General features: G+C 40.1%; 1 protein-coding gene across 7 annotated transcripts in view; it reads left to right on the plus strand.

Annotated features, from left to right (window-relative positions):
* The window catches only part of ep400 (E1A binding protein p400), a 31044-nt gene extending 23018 nt beyond the window's left edge, over positions 1 to 8026 (plus strand). For 6 of the 7 annotated variants that reach the window (XM_015010538.2, XM_015010543.2, XM_088009038.1 and 3 more), the window contains 16 exons: positions 70 to 243; positions 319 to 366; positions 465 to 601; positions 1012 to 1068; positions 1196 to 1274; positions 1782 to 1949; positions 2036 to 2081; positions 2165 to 2271; positions 2416 to 2617; positions 2693 to 2808; positions 4420 to 4611; positions 5228 to 5381; positions 5539 to 5687; positions 5879 to 6043; positions 6141 to 6218; positions 6950 to 8026. In XM_015010538.2, the coding sequence (XP_014866024.2) occupies positions 70 to 243; positions 319 to 366; positions 465 to 601; positions 1012 to 1068; positions 1196 to 1274; positions 1782 to 1949; positions 2036 to 2081; positions 2165 to 2271; positions 2416 to 2617; positions 2693 to 2808; positions 4420 to 4611; positions 5228 to 5381; positions 5539 to 5687; positions 5879 to 6043; positions 6141 to 6218; positions 6950 to 7258 (2181 nt within the window). In that variant the 3' untranslated portion in view covers positions 7259 to 8026. The remainder of the gene's footprint in view (positions 1 to 69; positions 244 to 318; positions 367 to 464; positions 602 to 1011; positions 1069 to 1195; positions 1275 to 1781; positions 1950 to 2035; positions 2082 to 2164; positions 2272 to 2415; positions 2618 to 2692; positions 2809 to 4419; positions 4612 to 5227; positions 5382 to 5538; positions 5688 to 5878; positions 6044 to 6140; positions 6219 to 6949) is intronic. The other variant, XM_088009039.1, reaches the window with a different exon arrangement.
* Positions 8027 to 15818: the final 7792 nt, after the last annotated feature.

Below are 15818 nucleotides of genomic sequence, written 5' to 3' on the forward strand. Positions count from 1 at the left end.
TTTAAAAAAAAAAAAAAGATAAGTTAACTTTTTATAACGCTGATGAAACCTCTTGCTATTGTTCTTCAGGCTGTGAAGCAGCTGCTGGAGCTGCCTTTGAATCTGACAATCGTGTCGCCTGCCCACACACCTAACTGGGATCTGGTGAGCGACGTGGTGAACTCCTGCAGCCGCATCTACCGCTCACCCAAACAGTGTCGCAACCGCTACGAGAACGTCATCATTCCTAGAGAGGAGGGCAAGGTAATGACCGCACAGTCACCCTACTTTAAAACTAGACTGCCCACATCGTGCTGATCGCTTTCTCTAATTTTCCAGTTGGTGTACGAGCCCAACCCCAAGAAGAAATCCAAGAGCATATATAAGGTATCCTTTCTTTTGAATTTTGGGTGAATAAACATTTATTTACTGTCGAGGTCATTGTTTCACTTGAGTAAATATTTGTCCTTTTCACATGCGTTCAGTCTAAGAACAGCCGTCCTTTGCGGACCTGCCAGATCTACACACAGGATGACAACAGCTCACAGATTCAGCTGTACAGCAGTCGCTTTGAACTCATGAAAATAATCGCCAGTAAGAGGAGCCCACCTATCAAACCACTGTAAGTGTTCAGTCATTAGGCTGTTTCCTGCTGTTATTCTATCACTTGGCATAAGAATCTTAACTGTATTTTATGAAATATAGGGTCCAGTTCACATGTATGGAATTAATTTTAAATCTGTATATACGATTGGAATGATTTATTTATTTTTGTGTGTGAATTGGACCTTTTTGTTTTGTAAATACCTTAAAGATTAGTTAGTATTGAGTAATATTTAAAGAAATTAATTTGAGGGAAATTAAAGATTTCATCCCCAAATTGATTAAAAGGCACTTATATTCAGTACACTGTAGTCTTGTAAAGTTGAATTAATTATTGTTGTGTTGTGGCACTTTGTACAGTGTAACTCTGATCATTTTTTAGATCTTCATATTGAAATGTATTTATACTTGTATTCATATTATTCAAAGGCTTGGAATGAATCCCTTCCAGAAGAATCCCAAACATGCTTCGGTCTTAGCAGAGAGGTATGTTTAATATTCCTGCTTTTAGATTATTTTTAAATGAATATACAAAAGTTCCAATCCACATTCTTTTTAATTTATCGATTGTTTTTTTTTTTGTTTGTTTTGTTTTGTTTTTGTTTTTTTTCAGTGGGATTAGCTACGATAAGCCCCTACCTCCCATTCAGGTGGCCTCTCAGCGGGCTGAAAGGATTGCCAAAGAGAAAAAGGTGAATATCAGCAGAATGATTTATTTCCAGGCATTTTCATTTTGGGACACATCAAGGTCAGGAATGTCCTCTAGGGACTGGTTATGGCTAAATGTGTTGTTCAAACCAATTAAATTGTTTTTATATATATATATATATATATATATATATATATATATATATATATATATATATACATATATATATACATATATATATATATAAATTCACATAGATGTAATTTGGCATAAAAACTGCTTTGATTTGACTGTTAAAATAAATCTTTTCTAATTTCTGTTTTTCATATTATTTATAGCTAGAATCAGCTACTGCTCATCTATAGTCTTGGATTTGGCTATTGCTCACTTCATTAGTAACAAATAGGAGAAAGGATTGGTTTACATTTGTTTACCAATTTTCTTGACCTCCACGCTGCTCTCATATGAGTATTATATCATCTAGCTTCCATGTTTTTTAGATGTTTGCAGTTGGTTTAGTGTTTTTTTTGTTGTTGTTGTTTGTCTGCAGGCCCTTGCAGAGCAGCAGAAAGCTCAGCAGTTGGCCCAGCAACAGGCTGGGGCTCCCCAGGCTCAGACTGCGACCGGTCAGGCCCAGACTCCTGCTGTTGGCCAAGCTCAGGTTCCACAGGCTGCTGGGGTGACTGGAGCTGCTGCTGTGCCCAATGCAGCTGTACTGGTGAGAAATGTGTTTTGTCAACATTATTCTACAAATGATCCGATTCCTAGCCAAAGTTTAACACAATTATGTTTCCCATTCTCTAGGCCGGGGCGATTAAAAACGCCACTGTGGGCACCACCATTCAGGCCGGTATGTTGACACACACATGCTTCTTATTACAGTGCAGTTGTTGTTGTTTCTGAAGTTAATTAATTTCTCTGTGTTTCTCCAAGCAACTGTAGGAGGGAATGTGATTGTGAACACAGGAGCTGGGATTCCCCAGAGTCCCTTCCAGGCCAATAAACGCCTGGCATCTCCAGTCATACCAGGCACCCTGTCTGTGAGTTATGTTCACTTATTGCCGCTGCGCCAGAATTAATTTACTGTAACACAAACAGCCTTTATTCTGGCAGAAACCAACCTTTGTCAATAGACGGGGGGGCCCTTGCGAGCTTTCTTCACTGTGTTGTCATTATCGATCCAGCCTGCAGGCACGGCTGGAGCCCAGGTGGTCCACGCGCAGCAGAGGGCCGTCGCTGCTACCGCTGCCCCAACTGAAGTGGTCGCCATAGCTACAGGTGGAGGTGTGCGAGCCGTGACCCCAGTGACAGCTTCTGCTGTAGTTTCTACTACTTTGAGCCCTGTACAGTCACAGACCCGCCCACTGGTCCCCCAGGTCACACCAGGTGTGGAAATAGATTTGTGCTCAAGTTTTCGTAATCACATTTTTGTTTTTTCGCTGAATTTACCCATCTTTCCAGCACCAGGTATTCCGATGGCAGCGAAGTCCCTTACTCCAGCCCAGCTGCAGATGTTACGACAGCAGCAGCAGCACCTGGGAGCTCCTTCTCAGATCAAAGGTGTAGGCAAACCCCAGGTACGCTAGCCTCATTATGCTATGGGTTATTCTGAGCTTTTTATGTGTGTTATTGTATGCTACTTCTTTTACTTTTTTTCCCCATGTAGAGCAAAGCTTCATATGGACAAGTGTTGAAATTTACAGGGTGTCTGCTTAACCGTAAAGACTTAAATATGTGTAACTGAAATTACAAAATATCTTAAATTTGTTAGCAAAAAATTAAGTTGGCCTCAAATTTGTTAATCACAACTTTTAAATTTTGACGTTGGAGGTCTATTTAGTCTCATTTGAGTCGCTTGCAGTCATTGTGATTTTGTTCTTTGACTTGAGGTGTTTGACGCCAACTGTTGACTAGCTACCTGGTTTTTTTGCGTCGTGGATAAGTGAAAATTTATGTTGACTGGACAATGTTTGTTTTTGCCACCAGGCTCAGTGCATCCTGTGCAAAAAAAAAAAAAAAAAAAAGCTTTTAAGCTTGTCACTATGGGGGTTAAAGCTGTAAAGACTCATGGGATGTAATACACAAGATGAAATCATTGTGTTTGTATGCTACTGCCTACTTATTGTGTATTTTTCTTTTTCGTATTAGTTTATTATTATTATTTATTTCACTATTACATCAAAGCAATCTTTTACCATGTGCACATGTTTACTAGCAATGGAAATAAAGTGATTCTGATTGTGTTGTCCATATTAAAGAACTAAATTCAGTATTTAATTTTTAGCAGAATCTTGTTGCAACAGTACCTTGGAAAGGTCTTCACTCCTCTAAACCTTTTCACATTATTTTGTGGCACAGTCATAAACTTTAATGTGTTTAATTTGGGGTTTAATGATGCGACTGTGGAAACTTGGAAAGCAGAGACTAGTTTCTAAAGCATTTAACATCTCAGGGAGCAGTTCTCAACCGGTCATCTAAAAAAATTGACAGAATTGAACAGAGCTACCAAGATGTTGCCTTCCACCTTAAATGAACCAGAGACACAACCAAGAAAGTCATTTTTAATGTTTGCCACAAGTCATGGAAGGCATACAGAGCATATTGCACTGGCCAGGCAAGATTTTTAACCTACCTGCCAAGAAGTATTTATTATGGAAAATGAACACTGTACAGTCCCTTTAACACACTATCTTAGCAGTAAGTCATGATGTAAGCATCCATTTTTTAATGGCAGGCGTCCCCAAGTTCAGAAAGAACGCCTGCTAAAGGCCAGAGTACTTGAGATCGTGATGGAAGTTCACATTTTAGTGAGACAAAGATACTAAACATACCGGTGGAGCTAAAATTAAATAGTTTGAATCGATTTTGCAAAGAAAAGTGAGCAAAGCTTTCAGTCTCTAGCTGTGAGATGCACCTTGAAAGACGTGAAGCTGTAATGAAGCACATATACCGACTGTTTCTTCCTTCCATTTCACATTTATGGTCCATTACCCACACTCCCAAGAAAACACATTGAAATATGTAGTAAAAATAAAAAAAAAGTGGTAAGAATGTGATTAAATGAGATAAACATGAGGCTGCACTGTAAGCGGTGCAACAGATTTCTTTGTGAAAACTAATTTTCAGTGTAAAATAAAACAAATGCATCCTTTACCTTTTCCTAAGTCTGTTTCTGTTTGTGCTTACAGGAGTTATTAAAAATGCAGAAGCATAAGGGGGCAGGGCAGCAGGTGGTGGCAGTGACGCAAGCTGCGGTGGCCCAGCAGCCCAGCCAGGTGCAGCCCGCTCAGGCTGGCCAAGCCAGTCCTCAGCTAGCTACCGTGACTGCAGCCAGACCCGGAGCCGTTCTCGCTGCAAACACACTGCAAGTGACCAGACTGGTAAGATTACTTAAAAAAAAGAGAGAGGAAGATGGAATAAAACCGCTTGAGAACACAATGCAGATCAGCCGTCATCACAGTGTTTATTTTTGATATGGCCAGTATTTTGGGCATATAAGGAACAGATATGCATCAGGGGAACTTTGAAATATTCCTGCTCCATTGTCACTTTGCTGCTAGCAGTGTGTTTCTGTACAGTCATTAAATTCCTCTGGTTTGTTGTTGGCTCTTGGAAATTACTTTCAAATACTGAAAAAAGCACAACCTGGGGGGCGTACAGAAAAATGTATTTTGCATTGTCGTATTTTACTTTCCCTTTGCCTATATCATAACAAAAATAAACGGTTCATAATTCAGTTAGTGCTGGATGTTTACGCCAAAAAGTTTTAGTGGCTGCAACAAATATCAGGGAGAAGAACTGCATGTTCTTTAGTTTCTGCCTGAGTACTTACATCCAGATAATTAATCCAAACACGTTCTTATGCAGCATCTCACTTAAAAAAAAAAACTTCACACAATCCGTACTCGTTTGAGGAATGTTATTTCCTCAAATGAAAACGCCAAGCTGGTAGAGTAATGGTGACATTTTACATCTATATCCGTTGTGCTTGTGCAGACTCGAGTCCCTCAGGGGCAGATTCAGGCCCAGGTAGGACAGACGGCTCAGGTGACCCTCACCAAGCCTCCGGTGGTGTCTGTGCCAGCAGTAGTCTCTGCAGTGACGACCATGTCAGGACTAAGTGTGGCTATTAACCAATCACAGAAAACTGGTGAGTTTCAATGCTTCATTTTTTCTCTCTCCCCAGGAAAGCACTTTTTATTCTCAATTTAAATATGCTGAAATGATTTGTTATGATCAATTCCTTTTGTGTGTGTTTTTTTTTGTTTGTTTTGTTTTTTTATTTTTTTTTTTGTATCTTGTCTTAGGGGCCCCAGTGCTGACGACCACCTTCCCCCAGATGCAAGTCCAGCAGCTGATTCCGATGAAGAAACAGCAGCATCCAGCAGCCATTCAGGCCGCAGCTCAGCAGAAAGCAGGGCAGCCTCAGCAAGGACAGGCCGCTGTTCAGCAGAAGGTAAACACACCACAACTACAAACTAGCAGATTCTCAGTCATCAGCGCTGTCAGGGTCTTGTTTATTTCATCAAGTCAGATTATTCAGAAGTGTGATGCGTAAGACAAATCTTCATCTAGAATAGTTAATTTAACATAAACTCTGTGTATTTTATTGACTGTAACTTTTTTTTTTTTTTTTTTTTTTGGTAGATCGGTACCCAGCAGGTAACGATGCAGGCGGCCCAGTCAGCGCAGCAGCAACAGAAGGTGACCTACGCAACAACGCAGCAACTCCAGCCTGGAATCAAAACCCAGTTCTTCACCACTACATCCATCCCCCAGACCCAAAAACCAGCCGGAGCCCAACAAATCCAGGTAGAGTGGTGCTGTGTGATGATTAAACACAGAACACAAGGTTTGCAGGTATGCAGTCGGTGTGTGTGCTGATGTAAGAGTTTGTTTTTTATTATAGGTGGCTAAGCTCCCACAGATAGTGCAGCAGCAACCGGCTGTGGCCAACATTCAGCAGATTGTGTCGTCTGCCCAGCAGGTGAGGGTGTACTGACTGTTAATTAAAGCTGCTAACTCTCCCCAAACCTTGAAGTGTTCTGTTAAGAGCAGCGTAGTACTGACTAGAGTGTAGGTCCAACCTAAAGAATCCAATCCAGCCCATAGGCGCTGACCCGACTAATTAACTTTAATTATTGGCCTGAGCCCGCAGTATACCTGACGTATTTTAGTTACGATTTTACTGCTTTCATTTTTAGACCACCGTTGTGTAAACAGGGTAAGTTCTCCCATTTTTAGCTTTTGTTTAACGTTTGTATTTGTTGCTGCCTCTTGTCCAGGACTCCTTTGAAAAGAGCTTTTTAGTCTTAATGGATTTTTATCCTAGTAGAAGGTTAAAAAAATAAAATGGAAATAAACTCTTCCAGCTCCACTGTGTCGCTTGTAACCACAGGGTGAGTCAAGTGCAAATCGTCTGGGATGTGTGAGTGAAAGGATTGGTTTTATTTACTCTTTTATTTCCTCAACAGGTTCAGCTATCTGCTCCTCCATGTAGACTATAAGTTGATGAACACAACTTTATGTTGTGCGTTCTCGTTTGGATTTCTCAATGCCTTGTGTATTGCAGGCTTATGAAATGCAGCACAGAAGCCAGAGCCCGACCCAACCATCAAGAAAATAATTCTGGGCCAACCCGGCCCATAAATCTAAATTCCACTACGAACCACATCACCATGGTGATAACCTGCTCTTTTGTTTGTCTCATGACCCCAGGGTCAGCCTCAGACGGTGACTCTGGCCCAGGCTGCTACGTCGACGTCCGGTCAAGTTCAGATGATTCCCACGGGGACGCCCACAGCTCAGGTGGTTCAGCAGAAGATCATCCCACAGCAGGTGGTGACGCCCGCCACGCAGATCCAGCCGCAGAATCCGCACAGCCCCGCCCATCCGCCCGCTGCCCCCTCTGCCGCAGAGTCCCCCGGACAGCTGCCCGGTCAGGCCCAGCAGTCCACCAAGAATCAGGCTCGCCAAGGGGGTGTGAGGGCCAAAACGCCCGCCAAGCCCAGTGGGGGGAGCAGCTAGGCATGCCGTGTAATGAAACCACTTCTCAAAGTGTTTTTGTTTGTTTTTTCTTTGTTTTTTTCCTCTGCAGGTCACATGAGGTTGTTACAGATCCCACAACATCTAAGTCCTGAAAACCAGCCACTGTCTTAATCACAACAAACCCTTTGTTTACCCTCCTGTTTAATTCTAATCAATATTTAGGGTTTGTTTCAGAGCTAATAGCTGATCAGCACTGGAAGATCAGTGACAAAACAGTGATCCCTTCTTATATTGATTTAAATGTATATTATTTCTTATCAGCAACGTCAATATGAACCCTACGATCAGCAGCTCAGCCCACCAAATGTCACTCGTCTTGTTTTTAATGAATATATGACCTAACAAGATGGCTGGGGCTGAGGATCGAGTCATTCTGCGTTTCGGAATGAGCTCAACTTTAGTGTAAGTGTAGTCATTATTAGTCCCCTGTACGTCCGACTCTGTTGTTACCTAGATGATCGAGTGGACAACAATGGTCGCTCCTTTAATCTTTTTTTTTTTTTTTTTTTTAATGTCCGTAAATACACTGTAAACATGTACTTTAGTGTTTTTGTGTTTTCTCACTTCTTTTTTTTAATTGATGTCAAAAGGAAAAAAAAAAGACCCTGTAAATATCAACAAAAAAACATTTGTACTTGTAAAGTAGTTGTGTTTTCATTGGATTTTTCAGCCTAATTGTAATAAAGTGTTTTGTTTTTATACACAAATTCATCTTTTCTTTTCATTAAAGTGTTGAAAGTATGTAAACATCTTGTGAGTCCTCAAACTCTATGACAGCACATTGGTTTTATCTTGTATGGCACATCTCAGTTCAGTGCTTTACACTATAAAACATTATGAAATGGCAACAAACATTACATTTTGTCAAATGCTATCAAACATCAAATATATTCATCAGTGTTCCAGCTATTATCAATCCAAGGTTGCTCATAAAAACTCATTTTTAGCCTTTAACTTCTCAGGAAAAGAAAACGAGTTTAAATTAAATGCAGAGCAGCAATGTCCTACTCATGTCCTCGTAATATGACATACCTGTGCTTATTTATGGCTGTTTAAAATGGAAATGGATGTGGGGGTGTCTCAATTTATTCTTCACCAAATATAGCCCTTTCTTTAATTATATGTCACAAAATATATTTTTAAAGAATAGCGTCGTTTTATTCTTGAAATCATTTTAATTTTAAAACTTATCAAATATTTTTAAAAGAAGCACAGGAAGACTACTTTTTCCACTTGATGTTTATTTCATTGTGATATAAACAAAAATCACCAATTTTTCACTTCTATGTAACATGTTTTGTATCTTATTTGTTATTCTGCCTAAGGGTTGGAGATTCTTCACTGAAAGGGAGCCACCTTGCAAAGTTTTGAGTTATTTTAAAGCCCTGCTGTAGCTGATGTTGACAAAAGATCACGCTGTTCTATATTTGGCCACATGGGGTCACTGTTTCACCGCTTTTCAGCTTTCTGAAGAAGCCCTTGCTACCCTTGATTTTCCAGCTCACTGAAATTTCCAATCTGTTCCTTAGAGCACACCCTGAGTTCTCTCTCTCCGCTGACGCGCTGTGGCCGCTCCATCATCACAACTAAACGAGTCAGACAAGGGAGGTGAGGTGGAAGAGAGGGCTCAGAGATGAGCAGATGGGCAAAGCTGGTTCCTTTGGCCAGGATGTCACTCCGCCCATTAACTTCAACAGATTAGTCAGATACAGAAAAATTGGGTTTTTTTGTTTGTATGTTTTTTAGAATGGCATTGAAGTTTTAAATACAAAAAAAGCAATAATTGTGCGTTTAAAATCTATGGTGAGATTTGAGATTTTTATTAAATTTTTAGTTTTGATCAATAAGTGGTTCTGTATACAGTGGCTTCCAAAAGTATGGAGTAACTTTTTCTCATGTTGTTACACCAATGCCACAAACTGCAACGTATTTTATTTGTCTAAAAAGTTTTCTGTCTCTTTGTATTCAATCCCAATTTGTACATTGCAGGAACCATCTCTGCAGCTGCAACTACAGCTGAAAGTTGTTTGGGCTACAGTGATACTGAATAAATTAAAGAGTTATTGAAAAGTTTATTTACTTTAGTAACTCAGTTCACTAAACACATTATGTCCACAGACTGCTGTATTCAAGCCTTTATTTCTGTTCATTAGGATGCATTTCTGCTAACAGATAATGAAAACATGACATTTAGGACTAACATTACATAAGGCTAAATAAAAAAAAACATTTATAAAACAAATCTAGGCTTAAATTAAAGCATGTTTAAGATTGTTTTAATCTGACAAACCAGCCTCATCAGAACCCATATTCTAATTTTACTGAATATGACTTTCTGTCTGTACCAGGTTTGGATAGACACTAAACATTTTGCAGATTCTTTCTTACTAATTAGCTAAAGCTCTGTCAAATTAGATGGACAGTATCTGAACAGCACTTTTTATGCTCTGCAATCATTTTACAACTTCTGGAATTTGACTTTGTTACTCGTCCACATTTTGCTGAGTTAACTGCCCTCCTTGTGGTAAATTACAAATGGAAATTCTCGTGTATTTATTTCATTCTTTATTTTCCATACAGACCTGTTTTAATGCGGTGCACATGTACTACTTGCCCTGTCGACAGATTCTCCCACCTGAGTGATGAATTTCTCCAGGTCTGCAAGTATTTCCATGGGCCTCATGACTGCTTTTCTGATTAATGCTCTCCTCGCCTGGCCTATCAATTTAGGAGGATAGCCATATCCTGATAGGTCTCTAATTGTGCCATGCTTTTCATTTCAAGATGAACAGTCTTGAGTTCAAAATTCTCCAAAACTTTCTCGTTTCACGGACTCCTTGATGCTGCTTGTCCATTAATGCTCTCTAACAAACATCTGAGGCCAATAAAACACATTGGGGTCTGTGGCTGCATTGTGACTGAATGTGGGAAGAGTTCAAGTGTTGTGAATAATACATTTGCAAAGCGCTGTAAAGCAAAACGGTTACCCGTTGAGTGCAGAGTCAGAGTGGAGGTTTAGCTGTGCACAAAAACACCACCGCAGTCTGCACTGGTAGCTTCACAGATCTTCTGAGAGAGCAACTGCAGTTGCTAGAAAGAGCTATCGAAAGCTGTCTCAGCTCTTTTACTCACTTTTTAGTCAGCTAACGACAGACAATGTTGGAGGTAACTGCTTCTTTCACACACACACACACACACACACACACACACACACACACACACACACACACACGCACACACACACACACACACACACACACACACACACACACACTCGACAAAAACAGACGCACCGTGTGTTTACTTTGATCTTAAACCAAAGGAACTGAGTGACACTTTTAAAGCTGTGTGTGTCTGTGTGTTTTAGCATTTCTCACCTTGTCAGGCCTGTTTTTCCCAACAAATACTACATTGTGAGGGCCCTCTGCTCCTCGTGGTGTCCAAAGCCTGGGCCCCCAAAGATGAGGTGCTGGTTTTGGGTTGGGATTAGGAATAAAGTGTGAGTTAAGTTTAGGTATTGGCCTAAGGGTTAGTGTCAGGCTATAGAAATGAATGAAAATGATACTTGTTTAGCTATTCTTCTTAGGACTATTTCTGGCATATTTACTAACTTTCTGAAGACCAATAGACCTTATGGGAACCAAATCTCAGTCCTAATATGGGAGGACCCCTTTGTTTAGGGTCAGGGGTCAAGTTTAGAGGTAAGGTGTGAATTAGGTTTTGGCTAAGGTCTGGGTTAGTAACGGTTAAGATTAGGAATAAATGCCATTACTAAAATTAGGGGTGTCCCCATAGAACCTTTTCACTTCCGATACCGATACTGCCGCCTTGAGGCTGATACTGATTTTCATCCGATCGGAAATCGAATTTTGCATACTTTAATTACTTGGAATGTTAGCTGATATTATTCAAACAGAGAACAGTAGTCAGGAACAATAGGTATGAGAAAAACTGACTTATTTATTACTAACCAGTGGATCTGCATGCAGGACACAAGCAGTGCTCACTAAAAATGCTGAGACAGACTAAATGCTGGAGCGGACTGCTTCTATCGACGTGCTTCTATCGGAGACTTTAGTTGCAGGCCGATATAGCTAGTCCAGTACTGATTTCCGATATCAGTATCAGATTGGGACATCCCTAACCAAAATGAATGAAAGTCAATGCAAAGTCCTAATATGGGCAGAAATACAAACTTGTGTTTGTGTCTGCGTTTGTGCAGAAAGCACCGGCAGCAGTACCTCTTCTTGCACAGAGAGGTATTCAGGGTGACACAAACCTTCCACCGTGCATGTGTTTACCCCGACAGGGTCTTCACAGCCAAAAGGGGCCAAATGTGTGTTCTCCTTTTTATTTGCCAAGAGTCACAAAGAGGAGCCGTTTCATCAACAGCCTCTGGCAACGCGGATGATGCAATTATTACGTGTGTTTGTCTTCATGTACCGTTAAAAATTGCATTAATGTTTAATTCATCACAGTTTTTATCTGTTGTTTTCTTTTTAAATTCTAACATAAAATCAACATAAAAATACAATTTTAGGAAAAAGAACAAGATTTTACTAAAACTTGTTTGCCTATTAATAACAAAGCATCTTTGTTGGAATTAAATAGAATATGGAGAAATGTCATGGCGGTGAGAGATTTTTGGATAAAGACTGATGATTAAATATTGGATCTAGTGTGATTTTTTTTTTCCCAATTCAATTGAAAAAAAAAAACACCTTATTTCTCAAAAGCCAAGAGTTTACCTAGCAATTGGTGTTACTTAAAAAACAAAGAACCAACACAAAAATAGCAACCAAAATCATTACTGATTGTGTGAAGTCAACACATACTTCAGGCAACCTGGATTCTGCACCTCTCTTCTCCTGCTTCAGTCTCTGGGACTTTGATTTTTAAATGAAATACTAACTTTAATTTAAAAGAAGATTTGGAACTACTGAGTAATGACCTCAGGTAAGAAATATCCCTGATGTTGGAGTTAGGGATATGAACTTGCAGCAAGAATTATATGCTATGAAGCAATGCTTCATAGCATATAATACTTCTTTCCTGGTATTCGGGCTGGGCTCTTTTTTAGCACTTGGAATTCATTCAATTTTTATCAGGTTGTTGAGCCCTTTTTAGGTCCCTCCCTCATAAAAGTGAAACAGGGCAGTTGTTCATTATGTTAATATTTAATTTCAGGTTAACACATAAAACATGTGTTTGTTGTGTTTAATTAATTACTTCTAGTAAAGGTAACATGATTTTGTCACATGTTAACCCAACGAAATAATTTTGTTTTGTGTGAACACAACAAAATTTAGTTAAGTGAATTATCACAGCACACCAATACCTCTCTTGGCCATAAGGGGTCAGTGGTGCAACAATAAAACTGCACGAAAAGAAAAACCAGTTTAAACCGGATTAGTCTGGATATTCACCTGAACGCTACAGTCGGGAGCCCGCCACTTTCCGAGTTTGAAGTCCCTTTCGCCGTGAATTTACGATGGCAATCCCAATTTTCTCAAAGTTTTATCAGTTAAGGATTATATTTTTCTACCAGTTTGCTGTTATTGTGGTTATTGGTAACGTACTTGAAGTATACGGGGGCAATTTTAACGGCTCAAATTAAACAGGCTGCCTGTTCAACCTGGTAGGTTAGAAGAAGTAGTCTACTCTGGGCACATTGGTGTGCAAAGCTGAGAATAGACGGAGAAGTTTGACGGTCAAAATTACATCAGTGGAGATTGTCTAGGTTTACGTGTTTTGCGGGGCGAAATGGGGCGACCGTTGGCCGTACTCAGACGCCCTGGTTTGTTCCAAGTTAAAAAAAAAAAAAAAAGGTTCTACTTTATATTTCTTTATTTCTATCTGGGCGCAGATTGCCTGCAGAACCTTTCAATGGTCTATCTGCAGCGCCCACTTTCGAACTATATTTGCGGTCAGACACGAACATTGGGGTTCTGTAGATCTGTGAATGGTTGACGTACGGTACATTGGACCTGAATCCAGCGTCCTACAACGACTCAACATGAACGTACAACTCCAGCATTAATTTGGTTTTACAGAAGCTAAATAAATTATTTATCAGGAGATCTAAGCTCATAGAAATAACATGGGTTAGTTCGTTGCTAGCGATAGGATCGTTATCATAGACTAATTACTTTAAAATAGCACAATTCACTACTCACCTGGTAGAAATCCATTTAATTTCATCCATTTAATGCTTCTTTTGATCCTAAATGCTTGAGACCCAACTTGAAACTAAATGATTGTATTCTCCAGGCTTTTGAAAACTTTCTTCTGGCTCGTGACATAATATGAACTCTGCAGCTCCAGATAGTTATGTAGATCGCCTCGACACCGAGTAAATTCTCAAAGTTATACGAGAAGTCTTTTTAACGAGATAATACAGATCGTATGATCTGTATTATCTCTATTATATTTCTATTATATTGAAAAGATACAATATACGTGTATCTTTTCGAGATGCCTCGTCTGTTACAGCGTATTTAGGGCATTATCATACTCATTGTGATCAATTTTGCTTTGTTTTAGAACCAGAGTGTCATGATCTGTGTTTCTGTGTGTTTATTTTTGAGTTTTTCTGTGTAGTTCTGTTCCATGTGAGTCTGTCTCTGTGTCTTCCCCGTTGATTGTTTCCCAGGTGTGTCTTATTCCCTTAATTACCCCGTTTGTATTTAAACCCACCTGTTGTCTGTGTTCCTCGTCGGGTCCGTTTCTTACGTCAAACGTATGTCTAGTGGTTTGTCTATGTAGTCCGCACTCTCCAGTAGAATTGCCAAGTCCTGGTTTGTTCTTGCTCTCGTTTTATCCTTATTGTCAGTTGCTACCGGCATTTAGCTGTGTGCTTGGTTCCTGCCGTGCTGCCTGTTTTTGGACTGTTCTGAGCTTTATTATTAAATTCATCATCATCACCGTAACCTGGGTCTCTGCGTCTATCCTCACCACCACCCACAACCACTCCCTGACACAGAGAAATCCCCTTCTGGACCTCTATCTGAATTTCGAACATCATCCGGGTCACGTGTCGGAAACCCAGCAATACAGTGGATGAGGAAGGGGAGAAACAGCCACCTAAGCCTAAGAAGAAGAAGATGATACCTCTTCAGGCCCGGTTGGAGGTACATGGCCCCCTTCATGGGAAGGTTTCTGACAAATATAGTGAACAGCAAGATGCTTCGATGACCGAGCATCTTGCTCATCGATCAAGATGACCGAAAAAGGTGGCAGTGGAAACTGTCTCAGAGCTGGAAACACTTAATAATGAAAAGGTTTCTGGAGAAAAGGCTGAACAACAAGAAGGTTCAATCCTGGATCTAGTCAAAGACGCCTTCGAAAAAGACATTTGAAGGTCTTCTTCGACCTTCGAAACAGTGACCACTAAACCACGGCAGGTGACGGAAGAAGTAATAGTGTCTGAAACACAACAAAATGACCATCGGCAAGTGGAGAAAGAGCCCTCTAAAAAAATCTAAATCAAAAGAGGAAAATGTGACGATGAAAGCTGTTTCTGAGATGGAAACCCTCAGTAATCAAGAGGTTTCTGAAGAAAACTGTGAACAAGAAGTTTCAATAACAGAAATAGCTGAGATCCAAACAGCCACCGTCAAAAATGAGATTTACCCAAATGAAACTGTGATCTCTACACCTCAAGTTACTGAAGAAGAGAAGGTCTCTGGAACACAACAAAATGGGGAGCAGCAAGTGGAGAAAAAGTTACCTAAGAAAACTAGGTATAAGAAAAGGAGAAAGGCAGCAAAGAAAGCTACAACCAAAGAGAAATCCAGCCAGGAAGGGGAAGAATTACAGTCTGAAGAATCTCTAAGTAGGAAGTCGCAAATGGAAAATCTCTCTGAGCCTCGCATATTGTTAACAATGTACAACTTTCTGGAGACGTAGATTAAATAAAAACGGTCTCCCCTCAGGAATCAGAAACACAAGGAGTTGTTGTCCTGGATGAGCGGGACAATGTCTCTGACGAAGAGAATAACTCAGTAGAAAAGATTTCACTGTGGAGGCGTTTTAAAAAAGCCATCACTGGATCATATCTGCGCCAGTATAAAGACAGAAGAGAAAAGCAGCCACAGTACACTACAACATGGGTCTCTGATATCTTAGATTTATCAGACAGTTGGGGGCCAGTGAGGGAAATCTGGGCCTCCATAGTTAGTCCTGGGTTTGTCATTATAGTTTAGCTTTATTTAGTAGTGACTTTTTGTTTGTCCAGTTCAGGTAGTTTTGATTAGTTTCTAGAGTGTATTTGTTCATTTTGGTTAGTTATTATTAGTTGAATATTGCTTAGTTTTAATAGTAGTAGTAGTACTAGTTCTTATACACTTCTTTCTAAATAAGCAAGGGCTGCGGTGGCACAGTTTCTCCGTGTATGCATGGGTCCCCCACTCAGTCCAACATCCATGTTTACCTGTTACAGTCTTTATCTCGCAGACCTGCACAGAAAGGTCCTAAGGATGAGTCAGGAGCTACTTGGTCCCACTGACTTACAAACTAAATATTTAGCTTAATAACTAAA

The sequence above is a fragment of the Poecilia mexicana genome, unplaced genomic scaffold (assembly GCF_051168715.1).
Source record: "Poecilia mexicana isolate PSO_F unplaced genomic scaffold, ASM5116871v1 scaffold_9, whole genome shotgun sequence".
Classification (NCBI taxonomy): Eukaryota; Metazoa; Chordata; class Actinopteri; order Cyprinodontiformes; family Poeciliidae; genus Poecilia; species Poecilia mexicana.